This window comes from Megalobrama amblycephala, linkage group LG4, assembly GCF_018812025.1.
Source record: "Megalobrama amblycephala isolate DHTTF-2021 linkage group LG4, ASM1881202v1, whole genome shotgun sequence".
Taxonomy (NCBI): Eukaryota; Metazoa; Chordata; class Actinopteri; order Cypriniformes; family Xenocyprididae; genus Megalobrama; species Megalobrama amblycephala.
This window is the reverse complement of record NC_063047.1, coordinates 10,614,551-10,636,730: the sequence shown is the minus strand read 5'-3', so window position 1 is coordinate 10,636,730 and position 22,180 is coordinate 10,614,551. Positions and strand designations below refer to the sequence as shown.

At 36.1% G+C, this 22,180-nt stretch overlaps 1 protein-coding gene across 1 annotated transcript; it reads left to right on the top strand.

Annotated features, from left to right (window-relative positions):
• Positions 1-1,363: 1,363 nt before the first annotated feature.
• rnf128a (ring finger protein 128a) lies at positions 1,364-21,710 on the top strand. Its single transcript, XM_048187421.1, has 7 exons — positions 1,364-1,969; positions 2,962-3,206; positions 14,828-14,899; positions 16,093-16,175; positions 16,296-16,392; positions 19,817-19,988; positions 20,935-21,710. Exons 1-7 carry the CDS (start codon positions 1,546-1,548, stop codon positions 21,024-21,026), a joined length of 1,185 nt encoding a protein of 394 aa, XP_048043378.1. The 5' UTR covers positions 1,364-1,545; the 3' UTR covers positions 21,027-21,710.
• Positions 21,711-22,180: the final 470 nt, after the last annotated feature.

Below are 22,180 nucleotides of genomic sequence, written 5' to 3'. Positions count from 1 at the left end.
TTTTAAAAAGAAATGAGTACAAAAGTATTGTAAAAAAAGATGTTTGAACCCTTTTTAATGTCCAGGTACAAGTAAATGCTGTTTCTTTGTTCAATTTGCACACTGTAGGCTACATGGGTTGAAGCTCTTAATTTTGAGTTTCCAGAGTGCACCAGATTGATGCATTTAACCTTAAAATGTACAAAATTTTCTTCCCGGGGGGGCATGCTCCCGGACCCCCCTAGAGGAGGTAGGCTACATCCAACAAAGTTTTACAAATTACAGTGTCAAATAATGTACATTTTCTGAACAAGAATACGACAAAAAAAGCTCCTTTCATGTCAGTAAAGCTGTAAATAGAAAATAAAATTGTCTTTGGACAAATATAGATTTGGGCTAAGCCCCGATGCACAGACACGGTCCGTGTCCTGGTTAAAATTGCTTAATTCTGTGGATTTAAACATTCTTGGAAACATCTGGGATAATGTAAGTACACAAGCCAACAAAATATATAACTGTTCTAGTGGGTTTTTGATATTTTAATCTAAAAAATCTTACATATTGTGTTTAATTTTTTACTTTTTTATATTTTCACCAAGGCACTGAAACTTCTGTCATAATTTACTCCCCTTAAAGTTGTACCAAACCTTTATAAATGTCTTTGTTCTGCCATACACAAAGGAAGGTATTTGGAAGAATGTTTGTAACCAAGCAGATTTCGCCCCCATTGACTACCATAGTATTTTTTTATCCTACTATGGTACAATGGTCACTTTTGCTATACACAACATTCTTTTATAAATAATTCCTATAATAAGTCATTCAGCCTTCAAAAGATGAAGACAAGTAAATGATAAAAAAATGCTCATTTTTTGAGTGAACTATCCCTTTCAGACACAGACTTTCAACTAGTAATGTGTTTTTTTTAATAGTAGCCATTGATGTAGATGGATAAACTTGAGTTAAGTGTGAACAGTTTACTAATAAACAGATTAGTCTAAAAATCATTATATTCAAATGTCAAACCACTGTAAAATCATCCGCTGCTATTTTAGCTAAAAATATTCCACATATTGGTTTCATTTTAACATCTGCTGTGTCATGGCCAGAACAATGCAAAAAATCTTTTTTGAATCAAAAATACTAAACCGAGAAAATATGTAGGCCTACTTGTTTTCAAAAGTCAAATAAAAAAAAATGTTTTACTTTAATTCAAGTATTTTTTTTTTTTTTTTGACATAGTATCTGTACTTTAACTTAGGTAGGTTCCAATTTCTCAATATTTTTATTCTCCTGAATGAACCACATAATTTTTAGTTTCTGTGCACAAGTACGAGTAAAGAAAAACAGCTTCTGTGGCTTTAAGAGAGGGGTGGGCGTGGCTTCAAGCTCAGTGACCTCAGCGAGGTAGAGTTTCTATTCAGTTGCGTTACTAAAACACCTGTAAGCGTTCAATAGGGAGCTATCGATTACGTGAGTTTGCGGAACAATTTTTCAATTGTTTTAAACCCAAATTGTGCTTCGAACTGTACCAAGGAGGATAGCATCAGGGCTGTTTTGCTTAATATGGGGCCTCTTGCGAGTCAGGATGTGTTTTCGTGGCTGCTGGTGGCTTCGGTTCTCCAGGTATCGAGTTTAAGCTTGGCGCAGGCCAGTTACCTGTGCACTGCATACCTGAACATTTCCTATACCATTCCTGAAACGAACCAAACCACCTGGCGTCAAGACGAGATGGGACTGTATGGACAAGACTCACCCAAAACTTCTGTCGTGGGGAATGTGTATTTAGCCCATCCGATCTATGGTTGTGGGGATGACACCGTTTATCGCCGACCGAACGACTCCCGGGGCTGGATCGCCTTAATTCAACGCGGAAACGGATGCACTTTCAGCGATAAAATTAACGTCGCGGCTATGAACGGAGCTGCCGCTGCTATCATTTTCAACGACTTCGGGGCTGAAAATCGGGTCATTCAGATGTCCCACCCAGGTATGTGACCCAACGGGCTTAGGACCACAGATGGCCAGCTGACCCTTTTTAGACGGTCCTGTATAGGGTTTACTTTACTTTTATTTATATATGCAAGTGTTCCCTTGTCTATTTATTCTGATCAATTCTAGTCTCTATTATTGGGTGACAGTTGTACTCTAACCCGGGCGTTGTGTTGTGTAAGTTGTGTAAACTTGACGGCTGATACAGAGATCATGTCCATTGGACCTCCTCAACGCTGAGAGCGCACACTCTGCTCTCGCCTGTCTAGGCTTTACAAAAGAAACTGGACTAGAACCGAAATAAGGTCTTTTTAAAGCACAAATCCTCTCATTCACTGAGAAATTTACTGACTGCGCGTTATGACTCATATTCTCGCTACAAGTCTTTTCAGATGACCTGTGATAAATGTTTTATCACATTATGCCATGTCATAAAACTAAAGGGTGTACGTAGATGTCATTTGCGGTGTTATTTAACTATCATTGAGGTAAAGTATTCTTCACTAGGCTATATAAAGTGTAGTGTTTTTGTTTTTTAAATAACACCAAGTTAAACTAAATAAATTAAATTTTGCCGTTATATATATATATATATATATATATATATATATATATATATATATATATATATATATATATATATATATATATATATATATAACTTTATTTAGTTCAATTAACGTTTATTTCAAATAACGAAAATGTTTTTTATGGTTTTAGTTAACTATAATAACCCTGGTAGATGCTATTTGATATGCGCATGCAAACAAGTCAAGTCGTGCGCGACAGAAGTTCCATAATTTCCTCTCCCTTAAGTTAAAAACAATTTATTCGGTTACGTGTTGGTAAACACGTTTAATGTAGCATGTTTGATTACGATTCGTCTCTTTCCGTCTCAACCATCAGGTTGTTAAGCGCAACGGTGTGTGTTTTGGCTTGCGCATGCGTATTGCGTGTGTGTTCAGCATCGTCTCTTTTGTGTGTTTCTAGGCACGAGCATCGTTGCAGTCATGATTGGCAACTACTATGGGATGGAGCTGGTCCAACTGCTAGTTAAGGGCGTGCCCGTTTCCATAGCAATAGAGGTTGGAAAGCAGCACGCTCCCTGGATGAGTCACTATGCAGTGTTTTTCGTCTCCATCTCCTTCTTCATCGTCACCGCGGTGACTGTTGGGTACTTCATCTTCTACTCCGCGCGGAGACTGACCAGCCTCAGACAACAGAACCGCAAACAGGTATAGACCTTATTTTCCAGAGAAACATGCGCGCCGCCATCTTTAGAATACTGTCTTTGAACTTCCGTTTTCGCGATAGCCCTGTATATTTCTATGGCATCGATGTTGAAGAAGAATTAGCTGGTGAAGTGGATTTACGTGTTGTAGAGTTAATGAAAGTTATCATGAGCATTGTAATGTTTAAAGCGGGTGTCTTAACAAATGTCAGTAGAACGGGAAGATTTTAAAATGAGCAGTTCATTCATAAATACATACGATCGCTGTGGAAATACAAGCCGGAAGTCAAAAGACAACGAGCGGAGCGCTGAAAAGGGGCGGGGGTACATAAGGTCTATAGATTTGAGTGGATGGCTGCTGATTTAAACCTTAGTTTCGGCCAAAAACACTTTTACGAAGGTAATTACAATAAAACTGTATTAATATAAGTACATACTTATAGAGAATACGAATCTGACGTCACGCCGCATTGAGTTCTGGGTAACTTCTTTGTTTATCCGCCATCCCAGTAGGGGTTCAATCTTCAGCTGGCTGGCGGTAGCAGCCACTGACAGGTCACGTGACCTGGTGGCAACTGCCAGTCTATTCTGGCAGGTCTGTCAGCAGTTCTGGTGGCTGGCAGAGTGTAACACGTTCCCTATATCTCTGTCTATGGAAATACATAATAATTGTATTATTATTAATATAACATTATGACTTTATTCTTTTGTATGATTGACATTTTAGATGGGTTTATCTCAATTAAAGCAGTCAAATCACTGTGATCTCAACTGGTGGAAAATGACGCTCAGCCCAGCCAGCCACTGCTGAGACGCGAGTATAACGTGTTCTCTAATCACTCTTGCTGCATGGAAATACATAGTTTTATTATTAATAATATAATATAATGACTCTATTCTTTTGTATGGTGGACGTTTTAGATGGGTTTATCTCAATTAAAGCAGTCAAATGACCGTGATCTCAACTGGTTGCTACTGATGCTTCGCTGGACGCTCAACCATCCAGCCACTGTTGCCTGTCATTCCAAAGAAATCATTCTAATTTGTATGCATACTGCTAATAGTTGTGACGATTTTATGTTTTGTAATAACACGAGTTATGCAATAATATATAGCATAAAAATGGCAATTAAAACATGAATTATTCTAATAATACGACCCTTTCTCAACATTAATCCTAAATCTGGCGATGTATCCTGCAGGATACAATCATTTTAGCGGCTGTGGGGAGAGTCAGTGGAAGTTTAGGTCTCATTTCTTGATTTCATTTTAAAAAGGTGTTTGATGTAAATATTTAGATACATTGACTTTGTTCATTTCTTTTAAGGTCACGGGCAGCATTTAAGAAACATGACCACCTGTAAATCTGCTCACCTTCTGAGAAAACTTGTTTCACAAATATGTTTCACATATTTACAATATTTAGAGGGGACTTGCATGTTTAAAAAGTTGTTGTTGAGTGTTAGCTTGTAAGTAAGTGTAAGATAAACATTTTCTGGAATGCAGCAACTTTGATTTACCTAATTATTCATGTCTCTTTTTTTAATGTTAAAAATAATAAAATACATGTTTACATTTTTTAATGTTAATGTAAACAACAGGCGTTTGGGTAAAATTTATTTGTCCATTTCTTATTAATTAATTATATATATATATGGGAGGATGTACAGTTTGTACAGTATAAATAAAAATCATGAGTCCTCCAAAGATAGTGCATGTGTGTATGAAATATGATACTCAAAAGTATGTGCATGTTTTTGTTGTTGAGCATCATATTTATACATCAGGCTTTTATAGCTCAATTTTTTTAAAATCAATCATAATTGGGAGATGGACAAATAAATGTTCCCCGAAAGCATGCTGTGTTATATTTGACACTTACATTAACACGAAAAAAGTAGTTTATTAGTAATAGTAATTTTTAGCATTAAAAATGGTGTATAAATATGAATAATCAAGTTGCTTCAGTACAGTAATTTTTTGTCTTACACATACTTTATATGTAGGCTATGTACTGTCAATCAGAGGACAGAAAGCATTAAGTAGATTGTAGATATATTTGAGGTAAACCCATCTGAAACGCCAACCATACAACAGAATATAGTCATAAGATTAGCTATATTAATAATAATAAAATTATGTATTTCCATGCAGCGAGAGTGATTAGAGAACGCGTTATACTCGCGTCTCAGTAGTGGCTGGCTGGGCTGAGCGTCATTTTCCACCAGTTGAGATCACGGTGATTTGACTGCTTTAATTGAGATAAACCTATCTGAAACGTCAACCATACAAAACAATATAGTCATAAGATTATATTAATAATAATACAATTATGTATTTCCATGCAGCGAGAGTGATTAGAGAACGCGTTATAGGCTACTCGCGTCTCAGCAGTGGCTGGCTGGGCTGAGCGTCATTTTCCCCCAGTTGAGATCACGGTCATTTGACTGCTTTAATTGAGATAAACCCATCTAAAACGTCCACCATACAAAAGAATAGAGTCATTATATTATATTATTAATAATAAAACTATGTATTTCCATGCAGCAAGAGTGATTAGAGAAAGCGTTATACTCGCGTCTCAGCAGTGGCTGGCTGGGCTGAGCGTCATTTTCCACCAGTTGAGATCACGGTCATTTTACTGCTTTAATTGAGATAAACCCATCTAAAATGTGAATTATACAAAAGAATAGAGTCATAAGATTATATTAATAATAATACAATTATGTATTTCCATGCAATGATAGAAATAAGGAACGCGTTACACACTGGCAGGTCACGTGACCTGTCAGTGGCCGCTGCCGCCAGCCAGTTGAAGAAGTGCAGTAATTTGTTTTATGTCATGATTGTGAAAAATGTCACCATTGTATATCATTAATGCTGCATTGATAATTGTGATAGTAACTCAGATCATCGTTCTGAGAGAAAACAAGACAGTGAAAAAAGTTTTTTCGCTTTTTCTACGTGTAAAAACACCAAGGGAAGCAGGTCGAGGAGATGACGAGAAGATGCCGGATGGCAAATCTATTCATAATTGCACTGATTAAACCCACTGCTTATCACTCAATAAAAGAATCACATTGCTAAGTGTTTTTGGACGTTTTGATTTCGTTTGGTTTAATAATTAACATTACCTTTGCAAGTCTGACTCTCACTGCGCTCGTGAATAAGCAGAACTTTACGGGGACATTCAAATGCTTAACAAGAAAAACGCTTCATGTGACAAACAAACAATTCTGTACATTAACACGAAAACCAATGGAGCTATGATCAACTTAGGCTTAAGATGCTTTTGGGAAACATTGCCCTGGTTTGATCCCTTAATTTTTTTTAGAGCTAAATGTTTACTGAGGGCTTTGTTGCAATGCATAACAGAACTTAAGGGAACTCTTAAGTAAATTTAGGGAAAATACTTAACGACAGCCTTAAAGTTCCTTAAGTGTGGACCCTTAGGTTTTTTCTTGCAACCCATGTTTCACTAAGGGTAACCTTAACCTTATAACTAAGGGTTTTCTTAACTTAAGAGCTTTTATGCAGCCTGGCCCAAATTAGCATATTAGAATGTTTTCTGAAGGATCATGTGACACTGAAGATTGGAATAATTACAGCTAAAAAATTCAGCTTTGCCATAACAGAAATAAATCTGATTTTAAAATGCATCAAAATAGAAAACAGTTATTTTAAATTGGATTAATATTTCAAAATATTACTATTTTTACTGCACTTTTGATCAAATAAATGCAGCTTTGGTGAGCATAAGAGACTTCTTTCAAAAACATTGAAAAAACATACCAACCCCAAACATTTAAAAGGTAGTATGTAGCAAAAAGTAGTTACTGTTTAAGTTTTGTGCAAGTATATGAAGATTTGCACTTTAAGATCATTTCAGTGGCTTTGTACATACTGCAAAGTTTGGTAACCAAAGAGTGATAACCACATTTAAATGCCAAGTGAATCACTTCAAAGGCAATAGGCAAACTACACTAACACTGGAACTGAGATAAATGGCTTAAATTTTGTTTGCTTTCATATCAATTTATTTGCGGTGTTTTTTCCTTTATAGAAATAGTCAGCTTCAAAATTGGTATGGTTGACAAGAAAAATCAAGGAAGTATATATATATAATGTGGAGTTGAAGTAACTCACAAAGACATTGATATACGCCGTTTATAGGCCGAAGCTTTTAGAGCCAGTCTTTCCACCAGAGTTGCTTCCAACCATTTTGTGGTCTGTGGTTAATTAAAATTTGACCAATGAACTTGAAACTTGCTTATTAAATAACACCAAGATAATTGTAAATAGACTTTACTGTTTATCAAAGTCACCATCTCTGATATTTCCATTAGTCACTGTCATTATCATAACAGGCGTTATTCACAGCAGTAACGAGAATAGAAAGGACATTGACTTTGGTTACTCATTTATACAGAAGATAGTTGATCTGCCCAGTAAGTGGTTGTATAAACAGGACTATTTGAGAGTGTTTCTAAATACAGATGTCAAAACCCAAGTACTGACTGTATGATCCTTGACGATTTTTGTTCTTCATGCTTGCTTGTTTATTAGTCTGGTGTAACTAGCTTCTAACTTGTTGGTCTGGTTTCACAGTATTGGGCTCTGAGATCATCTTCCTTTTTTCACCTTTAATGTCATCACTGTATGTGCGTTTGGTTCAAGAATGGCATTAGGTCTAAGTTTAGTATCAAGGGGATGTTTGATATTGGATAAAGTTTAACTAAAATCACAGCCCGTCAGAGATTATTACAAACACACACACAGACGGAATGTTTTTAGTTTGATACTGTTGAAACTACACTGGGAATTTTTCAAAAATGTTGTTTTAAGAGGGGAATACCATGCAGTACTTAAAGGATTAGTTCACTTTCAAATAAAATTTTCCTGATAATTCACTCAGCCCCATGTCATCCAAGATGTTCATGTCGTTCTTTCTTCAGTCGAAAAGAAATTAAGGTTTTTGATGAAAACATTCCAGGATTATTCTCCTTGTAGTGGACTTCAATGGCCTCCAAACAGTTGAAGGTCAAAATTACAGTTTCAGTGCAGCTTCAAAGGGCTTTAAACGATACCAGACGAGGAATAAGGGTCTTATCTAGTGAAACGATTGGTCATTTTCGCTTTATAAACACAAATGATCGCCTTGCACGTGCTTCGGCCAAAACCACACTTTCGTATTCTTCAAAAAACTTACGCTGTTTGTCCTACGCCTTCCCTATTCAACTTACGGAAAGAAATGGAACTGGCGCTGAGTTCATTCTGTAAGTAGAATAGGGAAGGCGTAGGACTTGGCGGAAGCATGTGCAAGGCGATCATTTGTTTATATAAAGCATATACATTTAATTATTTATTTATTTATTTTTAGAAAATGACTGCTAGATAAGACCCTTATTCCTCGTCTGGTATCATTTAAAGCCCTTTGAAGCTGCACTGAAACTGTAATTTTGACCTTCAACCATTTGGAGGCCATTAAAGTCCACTATATGGAGAATAATCCTAGAATGTTTTCATCAAAAACCTTAATTTCTTTTCGACTCAAGAAAGAAAGACATGAACATCTTGGATGACATGGGGGGTACAGTGCTTCCCACACATAGACTTTACTTGGGCGGTCCGGCCACGTATAATAACGGCCGCCCAAGTATATTTGGAGACACATTTTTGCTTTTATTATTTTTATCATCTTATAGTTTTATATCCGCGCAAGATTTTTCTTTTGGGCATTATTGGTATTTTGGTTACACAATAAATTGTATTTAGTTCGATTTCCATTTAATTCATAGTAAATTATTGTAGTCTCCCCCACAGAAAGAAAAGACTAAGAACATTATTTGACACATATATTATTCATTTTATAAATTTTACTAGTGAAATCTGTGTCCCATTCACTGAGAGAGACACTATATGACAGCAAGGAGAACATAGGAAAAGGTGAATCATTTAAATGCTGTAATTTTGCAGTATTTATTAGTATGTAATTAAATGTAATGTGCTATGTAATTAAAATTAATTTCAATAAATAAAATTACTGTTAAAAATCACACATTATTTGTTATTTGTCACATGTAGTAGACCATTTTTGTGCCGTGGGTAATATGAGGATTTTTCACCCGGCTACCACCGCAAGTATATTTCAAACCTGTGGTAAGCACTGGGGTGAGTGAATTATCAGGAAAATGTTTTTTGAAAGTGAACTAATCCTTTAAGCTTAATAAAGCCAAAAGACATTACTGTGCTCAAAAAGTACCTTTTCCAGTTGTTGTTTTTTTTTCTAGAGGTAAAATGGGAAGAAAAGAATAAAAGTAAATTGTAAAGTATAAGTCTTCGTAGAACTGAAGGGCCAAGATCCCTTTACAAACCTGTTGAGCTTTACTACACACTTCTCAGCAACAGCGGGTTATAAGGGTTATAATATATAACTTCAAGAAAATCAGACCCTTTCCGCCTGAGTGTGCTGCACATCTAGTCCAAGCTTCGGTAATGTTCTAAGAAACCCAGCACGACTAATGCTGCCATGACTTTCACGACTTTCAAAGGTGCAAATTGGTGTTTTTCCCAAATATGCAACTGTCTGTTACTACTAATGTCAGTTCCAGTCAAAACACATTTCATACTATAGGACTTGGCTCACAGACGTCCTGCTAAATGTCTCTCGGCCATTCGTGATGCATCTGCGCTTCTCTCAGATTGCGTTTTTGATTATTCAAACATGACGATCATCAAATACCCGAATGAGCACAGATTTTAGGCCTCCTGCCAATAATCTCCATTAACTGTCGCTGAGCAGAAAATCAGGGCTAAGTCATGTAGTGTGTGGGCAGCATATGTTTCTGCAGATGATCTAGAACAAAACAGTCAACTGAAAGTCAACAAAAAATGTCACATCCCTCTTTGTGTCACTCCAGTGGCTACCTGTAGCTGCCTGTATGAATTTCAAGGCTTTGACGTTGGCCATCAGGACTGCCGTTGGGTGTGCACACTTTCCTTTCCACCATTTACAGCCAGTGAATGCACAGAAACGTGTGTTACCTCCACAATGAGGTACAAAGTCGCTTTCTAGAACCTTCACCCTCTGTTCCTCTATGGGCTGCCAACCTCCACCTCATCTGCTGAAATCATTGTGACTTTCAAGAAACAGCTGAAGACATGCCTCTTCTGTGAATATTGATTACAGTCATGAACAAAGGCAATTCCTGTAATAGCTCCTATTATAAAAAGGAAAATGAAACCTTGTTCTGTCCTACTTTTCTACCTTTCTGCTCTAGCTTGTGTGTACTACTAATCATTGTATACTTATAGCATTGTGTACTTCAAATTTAAGCTATATTTTATGCTTTATTTTGACTTTTGACTCATTTTACAAAAGGGCTTATGATATATTGCTTATGTCGCTTATTTCTACATTTGAAAAGCATGTGCCAAATGAATAAATAAATAAATTTGAGTTGTAGTAGATATCTGTTGTAGATGTATGTGAAGGTATAAAGTTGTTTATTGAAAATCCAATTCTTTAGTTAGAGCAAAAGATTTGATCTGCAGGGCTGCAGTATTTTAAGGAGTGATAGTATATAGTTTTTTTTTTCCCCAGAGTAATAAGATTTATTTGAATTGTGTTTTGGGTTTCTGTGAGGCAGGGGTAGGCAAGTTCGGTCCTAGAGAGCCGCTGTCCTGCAGAGTTTAGCTCCAACCCTGAAAAAAAACCTTCAGCTGCCTATAGCCTTAGGCCCTGTCCCAAATGGCACACTCCGGCCTTGTGGACTTCCTCAGAGTCCACACTTTGGTGACATCATGTAGTGCAGACCTATAGGGCCCTCGGCACGAGTCCACGAGGGCGCATTGAGAGGTATTTTTGGGACAGACTCGATCGTAACGCCGGAAATAACGGTCTGGTTGTTTTTTGAAAGGAGCTGCAGGTTCAGGGAATGCTGCCTATTGTTGTTGTTGTATATCACAAATATCTTATACAAATATTATAATATTTAGCATTGAGAACAGGTTTTTTTTCTTTTGCAAAATATTATCTCCATGTCAACTACACAGCCTGCTTTTGCTTATGCCACCTGGGCATTAGAAAATATATTCATGCTTATTTAAATAATGTATACAGTTGTAATAATACATAATGTTCCATTTGAACTAAGATTACAATTTTAACACATAATAAACATGTGCGTGAGTTTCAGATGAATTTACAGGTTTAAATATAAATACTAGGTTTACATATGACTCAGTAAAGCCCTGACATTCGGTTCTATTTATTTAATGAATCATAATGCGATCGTATTATTCAACGAGCTATTATTATGTTTGAGATATCAACCACTGGTCGATGACCATAATGTTTGTATAAACTGTAGGTAACAACTGGTAAAATGTACACCTAGGTCATAAAAACCGTAATGATACCTACACTTAAATAGTTTCTTCTCAGCCATGTCATCAATTGCTCTTGAGCGAAATCTCCTCCCATCCGTTGTCTGAATGGCATTTCGAAAGGATTCCTGGGTAGTTAAAGTGTGCAGAGCCTGCATCTATGCGGGCTTCGCGGAAGACCGCTTCAAGGGTACAAAGGAGGCGCTGCTGAGCACACTTCAGAACGTTAAAATGCTGAATGGGACGGCCTACGGACTCGTAGACTCGGCGAGCACGCGCAATTTAAGTCCACGAGACCGAAAGTCCACATGAAGTGCGCCATTTGGGACAGGGCCTTAGTAATACTGAAGAGCTTGATTATCTTGTTCAGGTGTGTTTGATTAAGGTTGGAGCTAAACTCAGCAGGACAGCGGCTCTCTAGGACCGAACTTGCCTACCCCTGGTGTGAGGAATAAAAATGACTTCTTCCTTCCTAGTGACTCAGGGTTGACGCACTGCCACACACAATCAGTCTTATTCATGGAATTTAGAAACATCAAATACATATTCACTCTGACTCATTTGTCTTCAGATAACTCAAGGTTGAGCTCAAGTCAAGGAAAAATCAGAAACAGTTCTAAGAAACCCAGTTTGTTAGAGGCCTGTGAGGTATGGTAAAAAGGGTGGACATTCAAGAGTTTTAGATTTACTTTGTGCTGTTGGCGAGCAGTCATTTGTAAATCTGTGCCGATTAAAAAAAAAAAAAAGTTGATAGACAAAAGAAATTGCTGCTGAGACAGTTGAATAGAGTGGGTTTGTTGGCAATTTGTGTCTCTATTGTTGGGCATTATTATGTTTATTTCTTCATTAGGAATTCACGTGGTCTTGCATGAATACATTTATACTTTTTGGTATAACTTTAGTCTATGGTGTTTGTTCAGTTATATTAATTATACCTTTTCAATCACAAATGATTGATTCATCACTGGTGGTAATACAAATCGATGGCAATACTCTAAAGCAGCACTTGAGCAAGCTTTGCTTTTGCATTCTACTTCTGATTAATATCTGTTCCAGTAAACATTGTTTCGAATTTTTAAAAATTAAAAAGGGTTTTATGAATGGAGATTTATTTTTTTTTTCAAATGTTCAACTTATTATTTATTTGTATTAATTTAGTCATTCTATATTCACATGTAAGACTATATTTATTGTAAGACATGCACAGTAATAGTATTCTTTTTGTCTGTTCTTCCAGATAAATTCAATTGTGTATCTTTACTCATGTCTTAAAGGTGCCCTCGAATGAAAAATTGAATTTATCTAGGCATTGTTAAATAACAAGAGTTCAGTACATGGAAATGACATACAGTGAGTCTCAAACTCCATTGTTTCCTCCTTTTTATATAAATCTCATTTGTTTAAAAGACCTCCGAAGAACAGGCGAATCTCAACATAATACCGACTGTTACGTAACAGTCGGGGTGTACGCCCCAATATTTGCATATGCCAGCCCACGTTTCCAACATTATAAAAGGCATTACACAAGGGCAGCCAGTAACGTCTGGATGTGCACAACCAAATCATCAGACTAGGTAAGCAAGCAAGAACAATAAGAAAGAAAATGGCAGATGGAGCAATAATAACTGACATGATCCATGATAACATGATATTTTTAGTGATATTTGTAAACTGTCTTTCTAAATGTTTCATTAGCATGTTGCTAATGTACTGTTAAATGTGGTTAAAGTTACCATCGGTTATTACTGTATTCACAGAGACAAGAGCCGTCGCTATTTTCATTTTTAAACACTTGCAGTCTGTATAATGCATAAACACACATTCTTTATAAATCTCTCCAACAGAGTAGCATTAGCCGTTAGCCACGGAGCACTATCAAACTCATTCATTCAAAATCAGAAGTAAACAATATAACAGTATACAATACTCACATAATCCGACGCATGCATGACGAACACTTTGTAAAGATCCATTTGAGGGTTATATTAGCTGTGTAAACTTTAAGGCACTGTTCAAGGCAAGCGCGAGCTCTGTGGGCGTGGACCACGGGATTTAAAGGGGCCGCAGCATAAAATCGGCGCGTTTATAATGATGCCCCAAAATAGGCAGTTAAAAAAATTAATTAAAAAAAATCTATGGGGTATTTTGATCTGAAACTTCACAGACACATTCAGGGGACACCTTAGACTTATATTACATCTTTTAAAAACTTAATCTAGGGCACCTTTAAGCTACAGCATTTAGTTAAATGTGATGTCAGTCACCACAATGGCTGATAGATAAAAAAACATTACTTGCCAGTTTGTGAAAAAAATACCTGCATTGAATTGGCATAAAAGAGCAGTGCTAGAGTTTAACATGCAACACGTGGATTTGGTTTCAATCTGGTAGAGGATTCATATAACTATCTCTGCGTCAGCAGCACACAATTTATCGTCCCTTGTGGAACACCAACACAGAGAAAGGTCATTGTTGTTTAGTCAATGAACACACACTCCAGAGTTTCATGTGAGCATCTCTGGTGTGAGCTATTTGAGCTCTGCAGGCATTTCCTATTCATTACTAAATTTGTGAGGTCGTATACAACTTAATGTTTCTGGATAATGTATTTGGAATTACAGAAATGAGAGACGGACTTTTTCTTTCTTTTTTTTTTTTTTGTGGTTGAGCAAACTCAGAGTTTTTTGCCTGCTGGATGTGTGTATTTTTACAGAAGAAAAGAGTATTTGTGGGAATTTCTTTCATAAGGGGGAAGTATCCATTTTATAGGCATTTAAAGTGATTCATCATGAATCCAGGCCAGCAAACAAGTTCCTTTTTCTGCCTGGACTGTGAAAGTTTTGAATCTGGATTGATTAAGGTCTCTGTATGTGTGAATGTGGTTTAGCTAGAGGTTCTTTTTTTGGTTATCTAATGCATTGACATTCATACATTTTTTTTAAGTCTGTCTCAAGTGTCCGCATTCTTGTTGCAGTAGTTCTCTCGCTGAAGGTTGAGTTTTATTTTTTTAAAATGCTAAATGTAATGTTCCCTTTATATTTACTTAACAATCCTAATCTAAAGATCCTTTGTTGAAGGTGTTTGTGTAGCAGAGCAAACACATCTGAGCACACTTTGCGCTGATACTCGTGTTACGTTTCTACAATATTCATACACTTCCTGAAAAACCAGTAAGACCAGACCAAAAATACCAAAACACACTCACACATTTTAATCTGTTTGTCTGTTCTTTTTCAGAAAAAGCTGAAAGCTGAAGCAAAAAAGGCGATTGGCCAGCTGCAGGTCCGCACACTGAGACAAGGGGATCAGGTACATCTGAACATTTCATGTGTGTGCATGTAAATACAGACAAATAAACACCGTACATGCTTCTATTTGTATTTATGCATTTTCTGATTGCCTTTGTGTTTTGTGCATGCACATGTATGCATGTAGTTTATTTATTTATTTATTTATATATTTTATAGGTTTATTTATTTTTAAGTTTGTATTTGCTTTTGGTTTATATTTGTACATCTAAGTGCTTGTGGGTTTATCATGTTTATTTGTTTTCATGTTTCTTTCTCCTAAAAATAACAATGTTGGTGGTACATTTTTAGGCAACTTGTGTAACAGGAGTATAAATTTTACAGCACTTTTAGGGCTTTTTTTTTTTATACTGCACCTTAACCCTGTTGTTCTAACTCCGACTTTTAACGCCGGGTAAAGGAACGTTTCACACTTGTAATTTAGAAGTGGGGTTAGCACCACTTTTTACCCAGGATTATAAAAAAAGCACCACTTTTGAAAGAATGGCAAATGCATAGCAACAGACAACCAATTGTGTGTCTTTATATTCATGTGTTTTCAACAGTCATGGAAACACTTGAGTGTTGAATAAATAGACGTTTCAGCGTTTGAGGATCAAAAAGTTCAAAAAAGATTGTGACACAAAACACGACAATTGGAGTAAAGAAAACACTATTTTATTCTTGACTTTTTTTTATAGTTGGAAAAGTCTGTTTAGGATAAATTTGATAGTACAGTCGTCAATATATAACATAAAGATGCGGAATGATAAAACGATTATGTAAAACAAATTGTGTGCCGTCCAATCAGTGATACTGCAAATAAGGATGCTTAGGAAAAAAAGTCCAGTGTGAAACGTCAGCTTATGAATACCCAGGATTAATTGTTAACCCCAGGCAAAGTATGAACAATGTGAGACGTGAAGCAAGACAACACAGGATTCCATTTACCCGGGGTTTGCAATGACCCAGGGTTAACAAGTGTATTTCAAGTGTGAAAAGCCCTTTTGTAAATTTGAGTCAAAAGCCGAAATAAAGCATAAAATATAGCTAAAAAAACAATGCTTGTTTTTTTAAACTATTGCATTTTGACACAAATGATTGTATATAATGGCTTATTTATTGTAAATAGGATAACTTATTAATTGCAAATATACGAAGAACTTGATGAACCATCAGTGTGAGTGATGTTTTGATGATTTGTGTGTTTCACAGGAGACTGGCCCCGATGCTGATACCTGTGCAGTTTGTATTGACTTGTATAAACCAGGAGATGTACTGTCAATACTCACATGCAAGTATGTCTCTCTGTCTTTCACTTCGTTCCATCCAAGTCAATCACAGATGTTTTCATTAATTTTTTCCTGTCTTTTCAGTTCTAATGTGGGTGTATAATGTGTTTGTTTGTGTGTTTGCAGTCATTTCTTCCATAAATCTTGCATAGAGCCGTGGCTGCTGGAGCACAGAACCTGCCCGATGTGCAAGTGCGACATTCTTAAATCCCTCGGAGTTGAGGTGAGGTTTCATATTCAAAAGACCAGCGTTTGACTTCATAAAGCTCTGAGGTGTGTTTTTTTTTTTTTTTAAACTCCCTTCAGTCTTTTTTTGAGACACGGAATCATAAGTTGAAATAATGTAATTTTTAATCTTTCAACCTACCTTCTTTCAAAGAGGCACCTCTGTAGGTAGGATGTTGTGTAAACAATGTGCCTTAATGCTATCCGGATAATGCCTGATAAGATGTATTTTTTCAGGTATCTGACACTGCCTTATTGTTAACACAGTAAAACAAAGAAGATAAAAGCTGAACAGTTGAAATGCAAACAAACAGGAACTCTCAGTTTCAGTTTAAAGCTCTACCATGACAATACAAATGTTCTGTTGTTTATCATGCTAAAGTGTTAGCAACTTAGCTCCAGATGAAAAATTGCAAAATAAAAACATAACATTACTTAGCATTATTTAAAAAGGAAAAGAAGACAAGGAGATGAGGCCAAATTCTGTCTGTGCCTCATGTGGTAGTAGCAAAGATGAACGGATGTTCAAAAGCTTTGGTGTAATTCTGGATCAGTGTGAGACAGCTAGTGATTAGTCATGCAGAGTCACAGGGAGCAGCGTTATGTTGATGTTTGTGTTGACTAATGTTTGGTGTCCCTTTGAGATGCGAGATATTGTGTTCTTTGTTCTTTGGTCACCTTCATAAATGACTCCATTTATTGTGGCAGTGAGTGAAGATGGATAGAGATCCATCAGCAGTGACACACCTCAGCTCAAAGTTTATGTGTCACATGTTCGACTGAGGCCGTAAAATGCTTTTTTCCAGAAGCTACCAAATGACAAGACAAAATGTATGCTACCGTTCAATTGTTTGGGGTCAGTAAGAATGTTTTCTCCTTTTTTTTTTTTGAAAAAATTTACTACTTTTTGTCACAGATGCATTAAAATGATTAAAAGTGACAGTAAAGACATTTAAAATGTTACACAAGATTTCCATTTCAATTAAATGCTGTTCTTTGGAACTTCCTAATTATCAAAGAATCCAGAAAAAATAATTATCATGATTTTCAACATTGTTGATAATGTTAACAAAATAAATAAGTCTTTTTATAATAAATAAATTAAAAAATTCTTAAGAAGTACTAAATCAGCATATTTGATTTCTGAAGGATCATGTGACACTGAAGACAATGGAGTAATGGCTGCTGAAAATTCAGCTTTGCTGTCATATAATAGAAAAAAAGTTATTTTAAATTGTAATAATAATAAAGGCAGTAATATTTTACAATATTACTGCCTTTACTGTTTTTTTTGTTTGTTTGTTTGGGGGGTTTTTTGCTGCAAAATGCAGCCTTTCAAAAAAATCTTACCAACCCCAAACTTTTGAATAGTGTATATTGAGACAATTATATACTTTTACACATTTTATACAGATAAGCAAGTAATATACAGATATATGGAAATATATTAAATTATAATATACAATAATATTATTTATTTATTTATTTTTGATATTAGTATTGCTACTTTTGATGTCTCTAGGCTATGGTGGTATTTGCTTTCCTGCAGCAAATACCATAATAACTGGGATGCTTTTTTCTGTCCGTAGTTTTGCTTACCTTGGTGAAAATATCTGACAGATTGGGCAGCATACCTGTGGTGTTACATTCTGTTGCTTGTACTGTCCTCTGTAAGCCTCTTTGATCCTGCTCCCATTCCAGGCAGAAGTACAGCCTGACAGGATGCTTTCGATGGAGTACCTGTGGGCCCATCCTTGACTTGCACAAGCATTGTTAGGAAAAAAAAGTCCAGTGTTCTTTCTCCTCACACTGAATAAGTTAAGGTCGGCTTAAAGGATTAAGTGAATTTACTCATATTCCTCATGTCATCCATGATGTCCATGTCCTTCTTTCTTCAGTCGAAAAGAAATGAAGGTTTTTGATAAACATTCCAGGATTATTTTCCTTATAGTGGACTTCAATGGTCTCCAAATGGTTGAAGGTCAAAATTAGTTTCAGTGCAGCTTCAAAGGGCTTTAAACGATACCAGACGAGGAATAAGGGTCTTATCTAGCAAAACGATTGGTCATTTTCTACAAAAAATACAACTGTATATGCTTTATAAACACAAATGATCGCCTTGCAAGTGCTTCCGCCATTCCGCTTTCCGTATTCTTCAAAAAGCTTTTGCTGTATGTCCTAAACCTTCCCTTTTCTACGGAATGAACGGAACTGGCGCCGCATTTGTTCTGTAAGTTGAATAGGGAATGCGTAGGACATACAGCATAAGCTTTTTGAAGAATACTGAAAGCGGAAGCACTTGCAAGATGATCATTTGTGTTTATAAAGCATATATTGCATTGCAATATATTGTATTTTTTTAGAAAATGACCGATCGTTTGGAGGCCATTGAAGTCCACTATAAGGAGAATAATCCTGGAATGTTTTCATCAAAAACCTTAATTTCTTTTCGACTGAAGAAAGAAGGACATGAACATCTTGAATGACATGGGGGTGAGTAAATTATCCTAAGTGAACTGATCCTTTAAGCCAGAAATTTAGATTGTCTTTTCTTCCCTATTATAACATATATAATTGAGTGAAATGGCTTCTCGAACAAGAAAAAAGGGTGGGACTTGATTTTATCCATCGGGAATCATTGTGGTTTGCTTTTGCTGCGATTCTCATGTGAGTGACAGGTTGTCCTCCCCTCGCGCTAATGAACGCATCATCAGCATGTTGCTGCTAGAGGGAGGGGAAGTCCTTTTCATTATAGAATGAATAAAAAAAATTATGTACATGGATAAATCATTTATAGCAAAAAAAAACCCTGCAATATTCCATGAAAAATAAGAATTGTTTAAATATGTGTTTTCCATGTAGTTTAGTGCAGTGTTCTTGGTGTCACACTAGCTGGAGTTAAAATAAAAAGCTTGTTCACTAGAGACTGAACATTGGCTGACAGGATACTGAGCAGATTTGGTTGATACCCGAGGGGTCTCAGACTGTTCTGAACACCAAAGCATCTCCCACTGTGTTTGTTGCACACTTTTGTTCTGGCTGTTTAAAAGAATGTCCTTTAGCAGTCTTGACCCAAGGTGACAAACAGCATACCTGTTGTAATCGGTGTTAAGTGACGTTAATAAGTAACTGTGCGTGATGTGTTGTCTTCTTATCCATCCTATCATGAGCCTTGATTACAGTAACCAGAGGGTTGGTGGATCCTCTATCACTGCTCTCACTGAAACTGGACTGCTGCTTAATCATTCACTGCATATACAGAAAGCTGGAGAATTAGTTCTATTTGTTCTTTCTTTGGCAGCCTGGTTTTATTCTTTTCCCCTTCAAGTCTCGAGTTCATAATTTTAGGGAGTTTCACACTTAAAAAAAAAAAAATAAATTTTGCCAGATATTTTCTGAAATGTATTTTCTATCTCTCATAGTTGGATGTAGAGGAGCAGCCACAGATTTCAGTGCCTGATTTCAGATCCTTTTCTACCTCTGAGGACCTGCACAGTGAGACAGTGTCACACACACACAGTGAGACTGCATCCTCTGGATATGCATCCATGCATGGAACCGAGCACCTCAGTCCTGCCGAAGGCACACAGAACGGTATGAAAACACACACACAAAGTCACATTACTCGCATCATTTAGAAATGCACTCCAACTTATTGTGATTGTACTACTTAACTTTCACATAAAAATATACAGAACGACAGAGTATCTGTTCTAAATGTCAAGCATTAAGAGTAATAGAAACATTAATTTACACATACAGTACATGTGTAAACATGCTATGGATTTTCTTTAAAATTGCAGCAATTATATGCAGATTTTTTGTGTTTTGCAGTGAAAACCCACCAATAACCATGATGTACTTATGTAATTGTTGTTAGTGACGATATACGTATGGTTGCCTGTAAATATTTTTGTACATAATTACTGAAATTGCTGTCCATGCACAAGGCAGTGGTGGTACTGGCATAGAAAGTCTCATAATTCTGCTTTGCTGAAAATACAGAAATATTTTTGACACAATAGCTTGCACACTAATGACACTGATTGTACTGTACTGTACATTTAAATGTTTTAAATTATTAGTTAACTTTTTTGCATTTTAACAATTATATCCTTGTCTGTTATTATTTTATACAATTTATAAGAGTGTTATCAGTGATTGCATTCACTTGAAATATAAAAAAAAAAAAAACTGCATATCCAGTAAAATAATGTACTTATTTAAATCTAATCTAATTTTAACCAAAATACTATATAATATACTATTTTGATAATAAATAAATACGTCTAATCATTTATACGTCCAAATAATGTCTATAGTAGTTTAATGCTACACTGATATTACTGGTTTGATGAAGCTGTTCACAGTGTATCGTAAAGCCGAAGTTTGCAATGTTATACATAATGTTGGAGATGGTTGTTGTTGTTTTTTTAAACCCTAATAGAGAAAATGATTGGGGGGGGGGAAGATGCTTCTAGAACCAATCTTATTGTTATTGGTCTTTTGGTCTGAGTGGTTTGTTGTGATTGGTTTGCAGGTGTGGAAGAGGAGCATGTGGACGTGTCGCCTCATTATGATAATCTTGCCTTCGAGGGCGACATTCACAGACAGAGTGAAGTCAGGACCTGAGCAGCACAAACAAACACTGATACAATGCACTCTTATAGATGAATGAAGGGTTTTGATTTGAGGACTTATATTGAAGCACTGTTGAGCCCTTTTCTGATTAGTTTCTGACTAAGTGCCTATAAATTCTCTCTCTCTCTCTCTCTCTCTCTCTCCCTCTCACTGACTATTTGTATCTGTGGGGGACCACAATGATTACTGGGTCAATCGGAGGTCAGGATTTAATTGTCTATGGTTAATTCAGGTTATTATGATTTCTAATTCAGGGTTTAATTCCCACTGTGGGTGTGTCAGGATTTGAGACTCGCAGCCTTCCATAGCGTCATGAAGATGTCAGAGCAGCTGTGGAGACACGCAGAGAGAGAAAACCGTGCTCCACCTGCTGTACATCAGAGGACTTAATGCATACTGTATTTTTTCCCTTTTTTTCATGGCTTATTAAAATATATTGTTCCAGTTTTGATGGAAATTTAAAATTTCAGAAATATTGTGCCTTACACACACTTATGTAAGTGTGCAAATGTATATTATTCTGCATAGACCTAATGGGGCTGGTTTTAAAATGTATGGATAAAGTTCTCCTGATTTTAATATTTAAATAAGAGATGGAAATATTTCTTTACTCTTTCAAATGAATAGTACTGACATTAAATTTAACATTGTAAATAAAATCTTTTATGAAATTTCCTGTGTGTGTGTGTGTGTGTGATTATTCCTATTCAGTGAATTTTTTTAAGAAGCTCTGTTCACAATTTAATCGGTTCTTTTTAGTGAATCCAAAACAATTCACATAAATCAAAGCAGATCAAATGAATCTGAATCACTTACTGACCAGCAAATTATTACCAAGAACCCTTCGTTGTGATGCAGTTGTGTTGTAATCAGTGATGTTTCATAAAAAAATTTATAATATTTTGTTTTAGGATTTTTTTTGTCCAATATATGTTAGAACCAATTATTTATCTTAACTCGTTTTTTAAAAAAAGAAAAAAAAAAAAAGTAAACAACTTTTGCAAGAATTTTTTCAAAAGTACTTAAAGAATTGTTATTGCGTATAATTATACTTTCCAACTCCCATCCCTAGTCCTGAATCACGCGTTTATAACGGCTTAGTCATGGCAGAAACCATGCTCCAGGTAAAAACGCTATGGGCCGTA

Bases quoted from the DNA above. Each gene is read 5' to 3' on its own strand.
- rnf128a (XM_048187421.1), top strand. From the start codon at position 1,546: ATGGGGCCTCTTGCGAGTCAGGATGTGTTTTCGTGGCTGCTGGTGGCT. The intron at 1,970-2,961 runs GTATGTGACCCA...GTGTGTTTCTAG, and splicing joins CATTCAGATGTCCCACCCAG to GCACGAGCATCGTTGCAGTC. The intron at 16,393-19,816 runs GTGAGGTTTCAT...TATCTCTCATAG, and splicing joins TTAAATCCCTCGGAGTTGAG to TTGGATGTAGAGGAGCAGCC.